General features: G+C 45.6%; 1 protein-coding gene across 2 annotated transcripts in view; it reads left to right on the top strand.

The window, feature by feature from the left end:
• LOC113587152 (astrotactin-2) overlaps positions 1–16,284 on the top strand; it is a 266,976-nt gene extending 250,692 nt beyond the window's left edge. For both annotated transcript variants that reach the window (XM_035526959.1, XM_035526958.1), the window contains 4 exons: positions 2,840–2,981; positions 10,566–10,666; positions 11,022–11,205; positions 15,032–16,284. In XM_035526959.1, the coding sequence (XP_035382852.1) occupies positions 2,840–2,981; positions 10,566–10,666; positions 11,022–11,205; positions 15,032–15,269 (665 nt within the window). In that variant the 3' untranslated portion in view covers positions 15,270–16,284. The remainder of the gene's footprint in view (positions 1–2,839; positions 2,982–10,565; positions 10,667–11,021; positions 11,206–15,031) is intronic.
• Positions 16,285–16,628: the final 344 nt, after the last annotated feature.

Below are 16,628 nucleotides of genomic sequence, written 5' to 3'. Positions count from 1 at the left end.
TGTGTGTGCGCGCAATTAAGGTTTAACAGGAACCATGCGGCCCTTCTGGGCTCACGGCGGGGGCGGAGCAGCAGATATGTTCCATAACCCCTCCCTCAGTGGTCGTCTTGTTCAGACCGAGGCCACACGGACGGGGAAATCATAACAGCGGTGTTTACGTTAGGCCGTGGCTGAGGAGCCGTCTGCCTGCACCGCATCGCAAACGGGGGGACTGTTTTTTGTTTTTTTTTCCTTCACCAAGACAATGTGGCTTCTGTCAGAGATCCGTCTTCCGTCCAGCGTGCCCTCCCATCAAACACTGCAGAGTAGCGAAAGTGTTGTAAAGTGTGACGTGAATTGATGGGTCTGTTGCTTCAGCTTACGTGGCAACAGGACTTGGGGGGGGTTTCGGATTTGCAGGGATTAGTACGTGCCACCTCGTATGAAGCGCGCCACGGCTCACGGTCCTCCCAGGGAACCACTGGCTGTAGCTGCTCTTCCGGCTTCGTCCGTATGAAAGCCAGTAAAAGGTGCCCTCGCTTTTTACAGTCCCTGCAAGTTTTGCCTGAAGATGTGTTCTGCGCTGTCAGCGTTGGATAGTTTGGTTGAAGGCTGAATCACAGTGGCAGTAAGAGAGAGCTGTGCTAGGCTATACTAAGAGATTGAGTTTGGCCCTGCTTTACCACCTGGACCCGTCGGAAAACCCAGGAGGAGAATAGTATAAGGCTACATTCACACAGCAAGACGTCAAAGTGGCCTAAATCCGCTCTTTTTCTTCATGTCACACAGATGTGTTATCTGTATGGCAGTGTGAATAGTAACAATACATTGAATCTGACATTTTTAGTGTATGTTTAGGACACTTTCGTATGCAGTACTGAAATCCGATACGTATCTGATACAGTTCAGCAATATGACTCGGTCTGAACAGCCAGATCGGAATTTATGTGACTTTCACATCAGTCCAACAGAACATTCATCATAGGCTTAGTCAACACTAACATGGGTAAAGTGGAACACACCGTTTTTGTGTTTTGGCGACCCTGGCGTGTACAGCCCGTTTTCGTTAAGTTCTTCGTCCCCAATAAAACACAAAAACAATGGCAAAGGTGACAGGTGACCTATGACCCCTATGTCATTTCCACAGTACTTTCTTTACATGCTACGGTGGAGCAGCTGACGCGAAGAGATGCTTCTTTGTCTGGGCAAATAAAGAAGCCATGCAAGTAAACATAAAGTTAAAACCCCAGGAACTGGGGAAGTCACATGACAACCATGCATTAGTATTTTCTAAAAGTTACATTTTTCTTTAGCCACATTAAAGCGCCAGCACTGCGTTTTCGGAATTACACACTTTGGAGAGCAGATTTGAAAAGATGTTAAAGATTTTAGTGCAGAGGAATGGGTTTAATATATGAAAGCGTGTGCGTTCTCCCATATACCCGTGTCAGTGTGGACTAGGCCATAACACAGAGCTGGCGGGATGAAGAGAAGCACAGTGAAGAGGCCGTGCCTCCACTGAGGCCCATCGTTACCATTCTGGCCCTCTTGGGCCCCCCCGGCTCTCATGATCATTTGTTCCCAAATTTGCAGTCGAGCCTTCACCGTGGATTAACACAAGGATGAACTTTAGGCTAGTGGCTCTTACTGTAGACTCAGCATTGGCTGTTTACCTCTGGATCAGCATGCCATGTTCAGAAACTGTATGTTCACTCTGATGCGTCTTGCTTTTTGGTTATTTTTTTAAATTACCCTGTAGCTTTAACCCTGCACATTACCCTGCGTATGCACGTATACATTACTGCACCCCAAAGAGGGTAGAGGGATAAAATATCTGTCATTGAAGCCTTCCGCAACCATAGTCTAATTTTGCATTAAATACATCTTATGGAGTGTAGGAATATTTATCATGCTTTGTTTTCATAGTCAGCTTGGTGGGAAATGTGGATGATATATAGTATCATATAGAACATAAGATGTTTGGATTTCTGGGAACAGAGGAAACTATGCATGAATTCGAGACGTTCCATCATTTGAATGATTCAACATGGGTCTCTTTGTGGTCTAATGTCAAGCTGCCATTCCATTGTTTTCTGTTTAATTAATGTCAAGTTTGTAAAATATACAAAAGTTCTGGAGACGCGGCGGCTCCCTGAGAGAACGCAAAGGGCTCTGAGACCTTAGGAAAAGAGACTTGGGCTGTCTCCAGTTGTCAGCCTATGTGCAGGAAACCTTCCTTATTCAGACTGTTTTCTGGGAAAGTGGCAAATGTTCAGACCCCCCTCCTCTCCCCACCCCACACGTTTTCCTAGACCTTCTTTCGGCCACTGTTCCTGTGTTTCACACAGTCCAGACCCATCATGCCATGCTGATATGTACTTTGGCGCACATCACTAACTAACATGAGGCTACAGCACGTGTGTGTCTACCAGAGTCAGGCCGAGAGTGAGACTCTGGTAGATGTTTTGCTGGGGGTTTTTTTGACATTTTTCTGGTCCCTGGGAAGTGCTCGGAACTGTTTTGTTGGAGAATTGCCTTTTTCCTGTATGCGGTCTTGGGAAGTCTGGTAGTCAGCCTCTGTTTACAAGACACAAGGGTGCTAACAATAATGTAATGTTTCACCTCAAAAAACAAACAAAAAAAACAAAACAAAAAAACAAAGCACAAATATAGAACTGGTGTTTCCTAAAAAGCATTTCAGTGCACATGAGACGAGCTGAGTCAGCACTTTGGTAACAGGCTCTGATGAAAGAATGTTGAGAATACTCATATCAAGAGCAGATAATGAAAGATTCACAGTTGCATATCCCTCTCTCTCTCTCTCTCTCTCTCTCTCTCTCTCTCTCTCTCTCTCTCTCAGGAGAGGTGCTGAGTCTGGTGGACGACCTTTTCTCAGGTTTGGGTTCCTCCTGTGTGGTCCCAGGAAGGAGGACAGGGGACCACCCTCACACAGTCATCTACTCACTCATCCTCAGGTGCCTGGAGCCTGACAGTCTCTACAAGTAAGGAAGTTCCCTCTGCCATCTCCTCTCTACTCCTGCGCACCCTCACATTCAGTTGCAAACTCGCCAAACTGTTCATCTATGTCCCAACTCGGACATATTCTGATGCAAATGCATCATCCGTCTTACTAGCCGTTTTCTGTTGTGACGATGCCTTCGTTGTGCTTATGCACAGACTGGATCAAAATCAGAATGTCTACACTGAAACCCCAGCGAGGAACATGTGTATATGTAGCTGTATATATCACAGCAAGAAAGACACACGACCAGCAACTATGCAGGGAATCTCATCCGCGATACAGTCTGTGGGGATGAAGAGATTTCCTTATTGAGTGATTTGATTTCTTTTAATGTGAGGATAAACTGGTCATATAAGTCTATATATGCAGCTGCTGAAGTGGTATGGCATGGAACAGGCCCTCTGTTGATAGGCAGTGGGGACCTATTCAGAAGCCAGTCTGAAAGTTGTGTGACCGTCTGATGTTTACGTGCACTGTTGCCCGACCCGCCTCGATTTATAACTAATGGGATTCACAAAAGTAGTAGAGTAAAGGCATGAAAAGAATCAGTGAAAAAGAATTCATTAAAAAATAAAAGAAAAGAAAGGTCTATTATGTCTGGGTCTCTCCGACCCTCGTCCTAAGCAAAGGGTGCGTTGCCACATCCTGTTTGGAGTGTTTCTCGTTTATGGCAGCCATGTTGTTTGTTTGGAACGAAAGCGCTCTTTCTTTCAGTTAAAGGAGCCGCTGGATTTTATTAGCATGAGCATATTGTGGTCTCGGCAATGCTGGGTTTTGCAATGGGGAATAACACGGCCACGGTGAATTAGAGAGATCAGAAGGGGAATGGTTTTCCGGCTAAGGAGAATGGAGACGTGTGCGGGCCTGTTGTTTTGGTCAGCCATTTCATATTGCACGCATCTCACTTTCATGCTGTGACGAGACTTGGGAGGTTGACGGCTTCCTCTGAACTCCTGTATTCTCACAACGCTGGAGCAGGGAGCAACAAGAGAAACTCCTTGGAACTGGCGTCTTCTTGTGTCACAAAAACATATTTGGCCGGCTACTCCGAAATGATGATCTTCCACTCACACAAGATCCTCCTGCGCAACTGAACACTGTGAGACCTTTAACGTTTACTGAACGCAGCGAGAGAGAGAGAGAGAGAGAGAGAGAGAGAGAGAGAGAGAGAGAGAGAGAGAGAGAGTCAGTATGTGCATATTTACCGATCCATTACCAGACAAACACCTCGTTCACTTTTGCCCTCTCACAGTGCTTCTGAGTCGAAACCTAAACAGCGTTTGTAGTGGGAACAAGCGCAGATTAAAGTCTATTGAAAATCCGCTTTTTTCTGCATCTTAAACAACTTAATCCAAAGGTGAAGAATCAAAAGAAAAGCCTGGAAAAAAAAAAACCTTGTAAATCAGATTTGGTGAATCACTGATGTGATTTTTTTTTCCCCCTTCCTATTTAATCAGATGCTTCTAGTCAATTTTATTTTCATGAGAACGTACCAAATTTGGAAGCCCCAAAAGAGCTCTGGGGACAGACCATGGAACGCATATTTAACCAGTCCTGTGTCCAACCCTCATAAAATCAACTTCAGACTGAATTACCACTGATAACAGGGAGTCGGCTGGCAGTCTACAACACTTTGTACTGGTTTCAGAGTGTTTCAGAGTGTCTCCAACTGCTGTGCGGTTGGTTGTTTTGTTTTTTTTGGTTTTATGCATCAGCTTCCTTCTCTTCCTTTTTCTTACTGAGTCCCAAGTCCGGTCACAGTGTTCTCATGGTGTAATAAAATAAAAGAAATTTTTAAAAGATTAAGCCCTATTTACAGTACCTCAAACCGGTGTACAAGCAGGCTTAGTCTTCTCAGAACGAAGTCGTGCCACAGTCAGAACACTTTGCTCAGGAATAGAGTAGTGTGTAACAGAGCATTTGGCTGTGCTGTCACTATCAGACACCAAAGTGACTTCTGAAATGCAAATGTGTACACGAGCAATATGCATTGTGTTGGGGGACCATTCAAGGCCCAGTTTATTCCGCTTTATTCTCATCAGAGGTCACGTGGTGGTGGTGACAGCCAAGTTCAGCTGAAGAGAGAGTCACTGACTTCACCAATGAGACAGTGTGGGAGTCATATACCTGATGCCAGCATGGAGCTTGATGCCCGATGCCGTCATGGCAGGCCTGACTCCTCCTGGACATCCATAAAACTGTCAGTGTAAACACTCAGCCTCGTGAGCTGAGGCTCTCTTAATCAGGAGAAGATTGCTTAAATGTCTTTTGAATTACTTGTGCGAACCTCTTGTACGCTAAACATTTTTTTTCTCCTGGCTCCAGCCTGAAGGCACATCCAGAAAAGCACAACAGAAAAAAACCTCAACAGATCCAAAAGGCTCGTGAAAAATGTAAAATGCAGCAGATAAGATGCGGATTTGCTCATTCCCACGTGAATGAATGATCTGACATTGACCTTTTGATGTAGCTTAAAATAGACAGACGGAGTCTTGTAGAGGGCAAAATAAATCAAACCCACTAGCATTAAAAAATATGATAAGACAGGCAAGGGCTTGGGCTATGGGCTAAACGATAGAGTTGCATGCAACTCCTGTTCTAAGGCCAAGGATCCAACCCCCTCTGGACGAAGATCACATCTCATATATCCCCTTACATATTTGTTTTCACTGCTATCAGTCATTTGACAAAACATCAGTAGATTTTAGACATCGTAGAAGTGACTGAATTTGGCTTTTATCAGGTATGAAAACAATCTGAAGAAAAACCTAGAAGCAGAAAGATATATATTATTTGAGCACAAAACACAAAATCGTTGATGTCTGACGAGCCTCCCACTGAAAGTCTATTCAAATTGCTTTTATTGACAAGATCTTTGAATTCTTCCACTCACCCTCAGGCCTACTGCCTACAGAAGGCTCAGATGGTGGATTGTTAACGTCCCAGCGAGGTCCACAGCCCGGGCTTCCCCTTCGCCCCCAGCAGCATTCTTTCACATCTGTCCATACGGCGCAAATGTCTCACGTCCACGGTCCATCTGGAAAGTGATTTTTTAATCAGATCGAGTTCAGCAAGTTCCTTGGCTTCAGATGCCCGGAGCGTGGCTTCCGAGGCCCAGTTAGAATGCTTCAGAGGCGGGCTTTGTGTAAACTGATCTTCGCCATCCCGCACCATCTACCTAAAGTACTACTACAAAAAGCAACAACGAGGAAGATTAGAATTGACTCCAAAAATAAAAGTGTCTGGAATGAATGGACCTAAGATGACGTCATGGCAGCGGTCGGCCTGTTGGGAGAAACGGGAAAGGCTGATAAGCTGTATGGGAAGGTGAAGGACATATTCCCCAAGCACGATAGAGTACAGGGCTTCTAACTCCACCGCAGATCGGAATGTGTTCTCTAATCGCTTAATAACTCAAAGCAATAGTGTGTTTTTATAATTTTCCAGTGACATTTTCTCTCCAAACGACTCCTTGCCACAGTAACCTTCCGTCATGGGAACATACAGACCCCATCCGTTTTTTGATGAATGAGGAACCCTGCAGATGTACGACTTGAAGGATACTCTGTGCTCTGCACCAGCTAGCTGCTCAAAGAGTCAGACCACCTCTGCACTGTGTCCTCAATCACTAATCTGTGTGTTTGTGTGTGTATGCGTGTGTGTGTATGTGTGTGTGTGTGTGTGTGTGTGTGTGTGTCTGCGTGACTGTGCCTAGCAGGGGGTGGAAAAGCCAAGTGTGTTTTGCCAGTATTTTCCCTGGTGTTTTGACATTCTATTTGGCGAGCTCGACGGCGAACAGGCTTTGTTCTTCCAGCCGATGGTTATCAGTGCCAATTGTTTGCAGAGCACCACAGACTCAGAGTCGGACTATACCAGAGTCTTAGGAGAGTGGGGGGGAGGAGAGAAATAATCAGTTTCTCATTTTACTATTTATAGGTGTGTGTTTGAGTCAAATGAAACAACATTTCTCCATTTATCCCAAATTTCAAATAAAAATAGAGCATTTATTTGCAGAAAATGACAACTGGTTAAAAGAGCAAAACAGATGCAATGTTTTCAGACCTCAAATGATGCACAGAAAACAAGTTCATGTACGATACTAATGTAAGGTATGAAGAGTTCAGAAATTGATATTTAGTGGTATAACCTGATTTTTAATTCATAGCTCTCATGTGTCTTAGCATGCTCTCCACTCGTGTTTGCCATTGCTTTGGTTCAGGTGCACACCTAAGCACTACCTCATTAAGTAGAATGAAGTATGACTGTGTTGGAATTCAACAGATATTGGAATACATGTAGAGATGTAGAATGTAGAGTTGATTTGCTATGGATGCAGCCTTTTCCAGAACAGAACATATATACACGTGTGTGTGTGTGTGTGTGTGTGTGTGTGTGTGTGTGGGAGTGTGTGTGTGTGCGTATTAGCTCCACTCCACTGGCCTTTTTAAACTGCAGATTAAAAAAATCTTTGCCAATACCCAAGAAAAAGAACAACACCAAGCTGACAGTCCCCTACCTCAAACCCCTAAACTAAACTTTACAAATTGTCTGATAGAAGCAAATGCACACACAGACCGACCCCTGTCTTCACTGGGCAAGAAACCACGTAATTCAAACAGTGCGTTTGCTGTGAGGAGGCTTTGTTGGGATGGGAGGGATGTGAGGAGATGGCTCTTTATGAGGTTTGGGGGAGGAATGCCATCCGTGTCTGTCCATGAATAACAAGACGAGGCAAAGTATGTGAGCCATGCAAAAACAGGCCATATTACAAACAAAGCAATCACTTGGTGGTATTGGTGGATGGTTTCCCAAAGAAAAGACAAAGATGCAGTTTTGCAATTGTGCCATGTAGAGGAATATCTTGCTAGGAGGGAGAATTGTCATTTGGATGGTGGTGGGTGGGGGCTTGTGTGTGGATGCCCTTTAGAGTCACAAGCAGTAAATACTTAAATGAAAAACTAGCAAAAACACCCTGCTTCTATCATGTGATGTTAGCACTCATGGTCACACCACTGGACCCTTCTGTCATGCGATGTTAGCACCCATGGTCACACCAATGGACCCTTCTGTCATGTGATGTTAGCACACATGGTCACACCACTGGACCCTTCTGTCATGCGATGTTAGCACACATGGTCACACCACTGGACCCTTCTGTCATGCGATGTTAGCACTCATGGTCACACCACTGGACCCTTCTGTCATGCGATGTTAGCACACATGGTCACACCACTGGACCCTTCTGTCATGCGATGTTAGCACACATGGTCACACCACTGGACCCTTCTGTCATGTGATGTTAGCACACATGGTCACACCACTGGACCCTTCTGTCATGTGATGTTAGCACACATGGTCACACCACTGGACCCTTCTGTCATGCGATGTTAGCACTCATGGTCACACCACTGGACCCTTCTGTCATGCGATGTTAGCACTCATGGTCACACCAATGGACCCTTCTGTCATGTGATGTTAGCACACATGGTCACACCACTGGACCCTTCTGTCATGCGATGTTAGCACACATGGTCACACCACTGGACCCTTCTGTCATGCGATGTTAGCACTCATGGTCACACCACTGGACCCTTCTGTCATGCGATGTTAGCACACATGGTCACACCACTGGACCCTTCTGTCATGCGATGTTAGCACACATGGTCACACCACTGGACCCTTCTGTCATGTGATGTTAGCACACATGGTCACACCACTGGACCCTTCTGTCATGTGATGTTAGCACACATGGTCACACCACTGGACCCTTCTGTCATGCGATGTTAGCACTCATGGTCACACCACTGGACCCTTCTGTCATGCGATGTTAGCACTCATGGTCACACCACTGGACCCTTCTGTCATGCGATGTTAGCACACATGGTCACACCACTGGACCCTTCTGTCATGTAATGTTAGCACACATGGTCACACTACTGGACCCTTCTGTCATGCGATGTTAGCACACATGGTCACACCAATGGACCCTTCTGTCATGTGATGTTAGCACACATGGTCACACCACTGGACCCTTCTGTCATGTGATGTTAGCACACATGGTCACACCACTGGACCCTTCTGTCATGCGATGTTAGCACTCATGGTCACACCACTGGACCCTTCTGTCATGCGATGTTAGCACTCATGGTCACACCACTGGACCCTTCTGTCATGCGATGTTAGCACACATGGTCACACCACTGGACCCTTCTGTCATGCGATGTTAGCACACATGGTCACACCACTGGACCCTTCTGTCATGTGATGTTAGCACACATGGTCACACCACTGGACCCTTCTGTCATGTGATGTTAGCACACATGGTCACACCACTGGACCCTTCTGTCATGCGATGTTAGCACCCATGGTCACAGCAATGGACTCTTCTGTCATGTGATGTTAGCACCCATGGTCACACCACTGGAAACTTTTTCCCAGCCCAGCATGGCACAGTCACCTCACAACTTTATACTATGTAGAACACAAGATACAGTGCTGATATCATACACTAGTGTTTAAACCCCCTCACAGCACAGGCTCATGCTGAGAAGCTGCACTAAACTCCTCTGTGGGATCACCTGGCAGGTTCTGACCACATACACATGAGGCGTTCACGTCTAAAGCATCTGAGCATCGTTTTGGGGTGCTGGGTGGTCCGAGAACACACACGCCCCAAGCTTTAATGTGTTTTGTATTTGCCGAGCGGAACTCCGTCATTATAGGAAGTGGGAGTCCCATTTAAGCCGCTATTAGCCGTAATGGCCAGCCCTTTTTTTAACTTTCTTTCTTTTTTCTTCTCTCCTTTTTTATTGTCCGTTCGCCAGGGCCATTTCCACACGTAACAGAATCCTTCGGAATCTCGCAGAGCCCCGCATGCGTCTGTTGTGAGTTACAGAGATGGTGGGGGGGTGTGGGTTCCTTCAGTTTTTTCTTTTTCTTTTTTTTTTTTCCCCTTTCCACCGGGAGTCCCGTGCTTGCCGACCGCACATGAGAGGAAGAGCGGCCCTGTGGGGCGGCGAGTTCACCCTCTTGGCACCTCGGCTCATGGCGGAGGGGCCGCCGCTCTACCACGGGCCAGACGTGTTGGGGGTTTGCCGGCCGGCCGGCACACCCGCCTGCCAGGTTGAGGTGCAAAAAGATAATGGGCCCTGGTTCAGCAGAGACCAGGTGCTGGCTTTCTGGTTTGCTAACGCGTTTGTAATGGCTCTCTTCTGACAGCAGTTGTAACAAGTCATTCAGGATTTGAAAAGCGTCTTTTTGTCCCACTGCCACAGTGTTGCCCAGATCTGTTCCCTCCGTCAGACTGATGCTCTCTCTGTCTGCGGCCTTTGCCTCTGTGATTTTATGAGCTGAGTGTTGTGTCCAGCTTTTGTGGTATACAGGGGTCTCTCTCTTATCTGGTTTGTTCTTCTCTCTCTATTTTTTCATGTCTCTTTGTCTCTGTCATCTGTCTATTGCCATCTTCTCCTCTTTTATTTGCTCTCTTGTTGTATGTCTAGCTTTCTGTCTAAATGTCTCTTTCTCGCTGACTCTTTCTTTCCACGTTTCCTCTTCTCTCTCTCAGGTTTACCCTCTATGCCGTGGACAGCCGGGGCAGTCGTTCGGAGTCCAGCTATGTGACCGTGCGCACGTCCTGCCCAATGGTGGATGACAGCAGAGCAGAAGGTAAGCCCCCGTCCAGGCCTCCACCCTCCGCGCCTCCGCCCTCCCTGCATCCACCCCCCCCCCCACCCCCCAGCCCTCCACTCTTCTGATCCGTATCAGCAGATTGCACGTTCACGACTGCTGCCGCGGGCGTGAATGAACGATGAGCCATACAGCGGCGGGCCGATGGTGAGCGGGCAGGTGAGCATCTCACCCGGCCGAGGCGTTCCCTTTCAGGTCACGCTGGCAGCCAGAAGGCAAAGTCCGATATCCGGGCTTCTGCCGACTCCACAATAAGCGATTCCATTCATCCAATCAAAGGCTAAAATATTCTAAAAATCAAAGGCCATCTCCTCTCCTCTGCCCCTTTAAACAGAGCTAGCGGACAAGGTGTACAACCTCTACAATGGCTACACCAGTGGCAAGGAGCAGCAGACGGCCTACAACACGCTGATGGAGGTCTCTCCGCCCGTGCTGTACCGGGTACAGCACCACTACAACTCGCACTACGAAAAGTTTGGAGACTTCGTCTGGAGGAGCGAGGACGAGCTCGGGCCCAGGTGAGAGAGTGACGCTGCAAGCCTATTCAGATATCTACCCCTCTCCCTAAGCGTGCTTGAAAGTGGCCATTCTTCTTCATCCGTCTGCTTTATGTCACTTTACTCTAGCCGAATTCTCGCTTCCTCTGCTTCTCTCTCTCTGCTCAGCTCTCTGCACGTCACACATGTACATGCACATAAAACAGTGGCCAGACGTAATTTTGGCTTGCAAAGTTTTACTTTACAAGTCCTGTGCAAATCCACGCCTATAAAACCAATCATTAGCAGGTCTGTTCCACTGGAGAACCGTCTCGTAAGAACAGAAATCGCATAAACGAACCCACACTAGGAGTGCAATATATTTTCATATTTGTTCATTCAAGCCCATCATGTTTTTTTTTTCCTTTAATCTGACTTTTTATTAAAATTTTCTGCATAAAACTAGTGTCTGGAAACTGGCGTGAAGTTAACAAATTACAGTCTTATTATCAAAATGTTTTGGGGATAACAAATGTGGGTGAAGTGACTTCTGGAAAGCCTTGAGTGGTGTGGTTGAGTGTGTGGCCCGAACGCCACTGAGTTCCCCTCAAAACATACCTGCACCTGAGGCTACTAACAAGTCTACGCATGCCTCCAAATGGCCACTATGTCTGAAGTGTTTCCCAGAGGAAAAGGAGCTGAAGGCTAAAGCAGGCGTCTGGGGCCGTTTCCTCTTCCACAGGGTGGCTGTCCGATGTGACCCAACACGCCCCCAAGTCTTGTCTCAGAAATGGTGATTCAGCGAGAAAGAACCCTGGTTTGTGCCATGTCCATCAATGTTATATATAGTAATAGCGCATTTTATTCAGGAACAACGGTGCGTTTCTGGAAATCACCGGGGCTTAAAACAATGTACTGAACAAACTAAAGATCACCTTAGAAACCACCGACTTTATTTACCAGTAAAAAACAAAATAGCTGAAGCAGCTCGTTACTATCAGTGGACTTTTCTGCTGTGAAGTGGCGCCTTTTTACCTCGGAATGACGTCAGAGCAGCTCAGCAGGAACCAAGCTAAACATTTTATGTTTTTTCACTGAAGTAGTGCCAGCTAGACCCTTGTGTTCCCCCCATATAGTTGTGAAGGTCCAGCCAGGCCTTCACACGGACCACCATCGGCTAGCATGTGGACTCCTTCATGAAGCATGAGAGCGCTTCTCTCCAAGTGGGTCGACTGAGCATCCCCCCAATAAAAGAAACGGATCAAGGGTGATATTTCAAATCCACATTCATCCGAACCATTCAGTGCAAACACATTTGGTTTCAAATTTTGTCATGTGTTTTTTGTCCATATTATTGCCTGGAAGAGTTTATTTGGGATTCATAAATCATCGTGCATCTGGAAGAGAAGTTGTAAAAGTGGATTTGGTGAATTTTATTTGTTCATGCGGCAAACCTTGGAAGTCCTCCGGAAGCCATTTGGAGGAGATGGGGAGGATATATGGTTCTGAATTGGCAGCCTTTTGCTGTAGTCGACTAATTTATGACCCCACTTTATTGGTGGGGTCTTTAAAAAGGCAAGCATGTAAGCAAGTGAGCTGTAATCTCTCAGACTCTGCGTGAGTACAGCGGAGAGTTCTGTTCTGATCGGGTGACTCCCTCAGGCTCACTGCCTAGTACAGCCAGGTGAGATTTGCTCACATAAACAGGCTTACATACATCATCATGTATGGCGTAATCTGTTGTTATGTGAAAGTATCATCGAAAAGGAGCAATTGTCACGTCGCAATCACAAAAAAAGCATCATCAAGTTGAATGTTGGTTGACATATGTGGATAATTGAGGTTAATACTCAGAACAATCAAGAAAAACTCCTGGCACTGGGAGGAGTAAGGAGGCGGCTGTTCATTCCCAGAACATCACAGCTCGATTCTTCCTGCAGCAGCTTCATGCTTTAGAACATCACTAAATGAATCACGCTCCCATGACGCGGTCGCCACCCGATTCTTATCCAATCGCAGCCATTCGAAAGACAATCACTTGAAATCTTTGACTGGACCAGCTAATTCACTCAGCGCACACTAATGGACGTTTCTGAGTGGCGGCGCGGCTAATGAACTGCAGCGAGTGCGATTGGCGTGTTGGAATCCGGTGCGGTTCGCAGCTGTCAGCGAGCTCCCACGTGCTGGCGCTCGCGTAAGGGAGAGCGTGCGCGAGCGTCTATAAGCAGCATCCTTTCAGCGCGAGCACACTGTCCAGTTGTGCTTAGCCAAATGTGGTATTATAAAATATAGTGTGTGAAGCATGAAGCTGCCTTCTGAAGACCCTGAGATCAAGTTCCATAAATAGCTATTTATGCTATATATTTTTAAGACAGACTCTTCAACTTGGTGTGTATAGTGTATATAGTGGGCCGATACAGGGTAGATGACCTCTGCTGCTTTGAAACGTTTCATGACGAACACCAGCCTGTCCGGTGGTCTTAATTGGTCTTAGGTTCTGTATACACCTAGTTTTAAAATGTGACTGGATCAAGTTGTCAGCACTAAGTATGAGTGTAAAGGGTCCAATCAGAGATGCAATATGATCTGATCATCTAAATTACATTCGGAGGTGGTCAACATATAGCACAAAAGCACCAAGAAATCCTAACACAACTGATCAGCCAAGATGCATTTCAATCACTGGTGATCCAATCACTAGAGACGCACGGCTTTAATGACATCAGATGCTCAGTGACAGAAAGTTATGTATTGCATTCTACCTTTTACAGGCAAACATGATCACTACTTTTTCAGTGCTTTATGGTTGCTATGCATTTTACCTCTAAAATGAAACTCTGAAATAAGTAAATAGAGCTTGATAAAAAAATCTGTGTCTGAGGGATCTGAGGTACATGGCTACTTTGCTGAGTAAAGGATTTGTATCTGACTCCAGAAAACAGTTAAGAAAGCTCTAATCCTCAATTCAGTATTTTCTGTTAAAATCTAATCCTCAGTTCCACAGTATTTTCTGTTAAGACGTTTTCCACAATAAAATGCTATTCTGTATCTTTTCCTGGTCATGAAAGAAACAAACATCTGAAATTGGCTTCAATTTAATTCAGAGAGCAACACTGGCAGTTCACACTAACACATTTTTCTTCCCACAAATATTCAGACAATCATCCTTTCCAAGCATTTGTTTAATAAGTGTATCAGTTTACATAATATTTCTAATGCCCCAAAACCAGTAGTGTTTGCAGCTCTGTAGAGACAGGAACTAGAGCTTCCCCTCACCACAGCCTCTGGGTTTTGAGGCAAGACGCAGAGAGGAAGTGGCTGTTTGCCCCCCAACCCCCCAGAGCTGGGGCATCTGGGTCCACTGCCAACACAGGCCCACCATAGGGGTTTAAGTAATCAGATTCCCACTGCTCCAACTGCACAAGACACAGGAATGAATGCTGTAAAGTTTGATTGCAGGCTAATTCTCACTTTTGCAAAGTATTGTCATATAATGCTTTTCATGAATATCCAGTGAGGTACAAATCTAAGATTTTAATCTTGAACAATGATGTGATGATGAAGACATTTAATTGTTTTTAATTCTGATAAAATATTGTTTGGATTGAATTCCTTCAAACCGGTCTGAATGATCATCTAAGAATTTTCCATTTGGTAGATGTACATATATACAATAACTTACTTGTAAGTACAGAAAGACATATATACTTAGTTAAAAATACATGTTCTATCTTAGTTTCTGGTTATTTTTGTAATGATTTCAGATAGAGATAATTAGATATCTCTCTCTCTCTCTCTCTCTCTCTCTCTCTCTCTCTCTCTCTCTCTCTCTCTCTCTCTCTCATATATATATATATATATCCTGCAGGAAAGCCCATCTGATTCTGAAACGTGTGGACCGGATTAGCGCACTCTGCCGATCTCTGCTCCGGAGTGGCTACATCCAGAGCCGGACGGAAACTGTGCCCTACGCCATGTGTCGCAGCGAGGATGCGAGAGCGCCTGGCAGCGCCTGGCACCGTTCACTGCACGAGACGCGGCTCGTCTGCGTGGAGAAGCTCCTGTCCGTCCAGCGCAACGTGTACGGGAAGTCCAAGCTGCGGTGAGCCAGGCCCCACGCTGCAGACTGTCCCTCTCTCTCCTGGGTCTCTGGGCTGACCGTGGTTTTTGCTGAACCCATACGAAACGCAGAACTGCTCGACCTTTTCACAAAAGAGAAGGGACACTCTTTTTTTTCTGCCATTTTTTGTTTGTTTGTTTATTTTTCAAGTGAGCAGGTAGCAAGTGCAGCTTGGAGAAGAATCACTGTTTTTTTTTGTTTTGGGTTTTTTGGGGGGTTTTCTGTCTACTGGAAGGACCCATAGCCAACGTGTGCAGGTCCGGCGGACTGTGGGCACCCTCGCGGACTGAAGGACAGCTTCCCGCATCATGGTGCTGCAAATCTCAAACACCAGGAGGACGATGAGCCCAGACCCCTGTCTAACATATCGCTAGGACAGAGAATGCGTGAGCTCATCTGACACCTCAACCGCAACGCAAAGGCCTGATTCATCTTGAATGCAACTCAGTGGCCTCATCAAGTAACTCTTAACCATCAAGGGGAATTTACTGGACGTCCATGCCATCCATCTTGCCATCGCTGTCCAACGTCAAACGGGAGCAGCGTTTGTGTTCATTTTCACCGGCTAGCCTTTCCAAGACATGCTACCCCAAACAGAGTGCTTGAGCTGTATGATCCGGCCTGCTTCAGATCTAGCTTCGTAATTTGTAGTAGCCATGGGTGCAGGATTTTAAAGGGAGAAGAATATGAATTATTGGGGTTAGTCATCAGCTCTATCACTGGGTGAGGAGGTCATAGTCTATTGTTAAAAACTATTTTATAACTGGTAATACAAACTGAATAAGCACTGTCGAAAAAATACGAGTTGTCACATGGCGAAATTAACCAAAAGGTAACAAACTAGCCTCAGCACATTTTTTGAGTAATTTTCATTTCATGTTATTCCGATTGTGATAGTAAATTATACTATTGTATATAAAATTGTAAATACAGTATGTACTAAGTCAATATGATTGTCTTTTTTGGGGAAAGCTCTATTAAATATGTACACTGGAACTCTATCTGAACCTTTGGTTAATGAATTAATTTATTTATTTACTGAATGATTGAAAGCTCAGATCATTACAGTGCTCATACAACTCACACAAGAGGATTTGGTTTACCTTAGAAGGTCAGGTAGCGCTTCAGTCCCAGTCTGTGTATAATGGCAAGATGAATTATCCAGCTCTTTATTCACAGGGGTGTAACGGAAAACCCCACAATCTTCCGTATCATGGAACCCATCTCCAGGCAGTAGAGCGGGCTACATGGTGGGTGAATTACACCCAATACTCTCACTCTGGCTAAGTAGCTGGTTATAAATTCACACTAGTCATTTTCTTTTAGCAAACCAGTGAGACATTAA

The sequence above is a fragment of the Electrophorus electricus genome, chromosome 6 (genome assembly GCF_013358815.1).
Source record: "Electrophorus electricus isolate fEleEle1 chromosome 6, fEleEle1.pri, whole genome shotgun sequence".
Classification (NCBI taxonomy): Eukaryota; Metazoa; Chordata; class Actinopteri; order Gymnotiformes; family Gymnotidae; genus Electrophorus; species Electrophorus electricus.
Note: the sequence above shows the minus strand (reverse complement) of the source record. Positions and strands in the feature narration are given on the sequence as shown.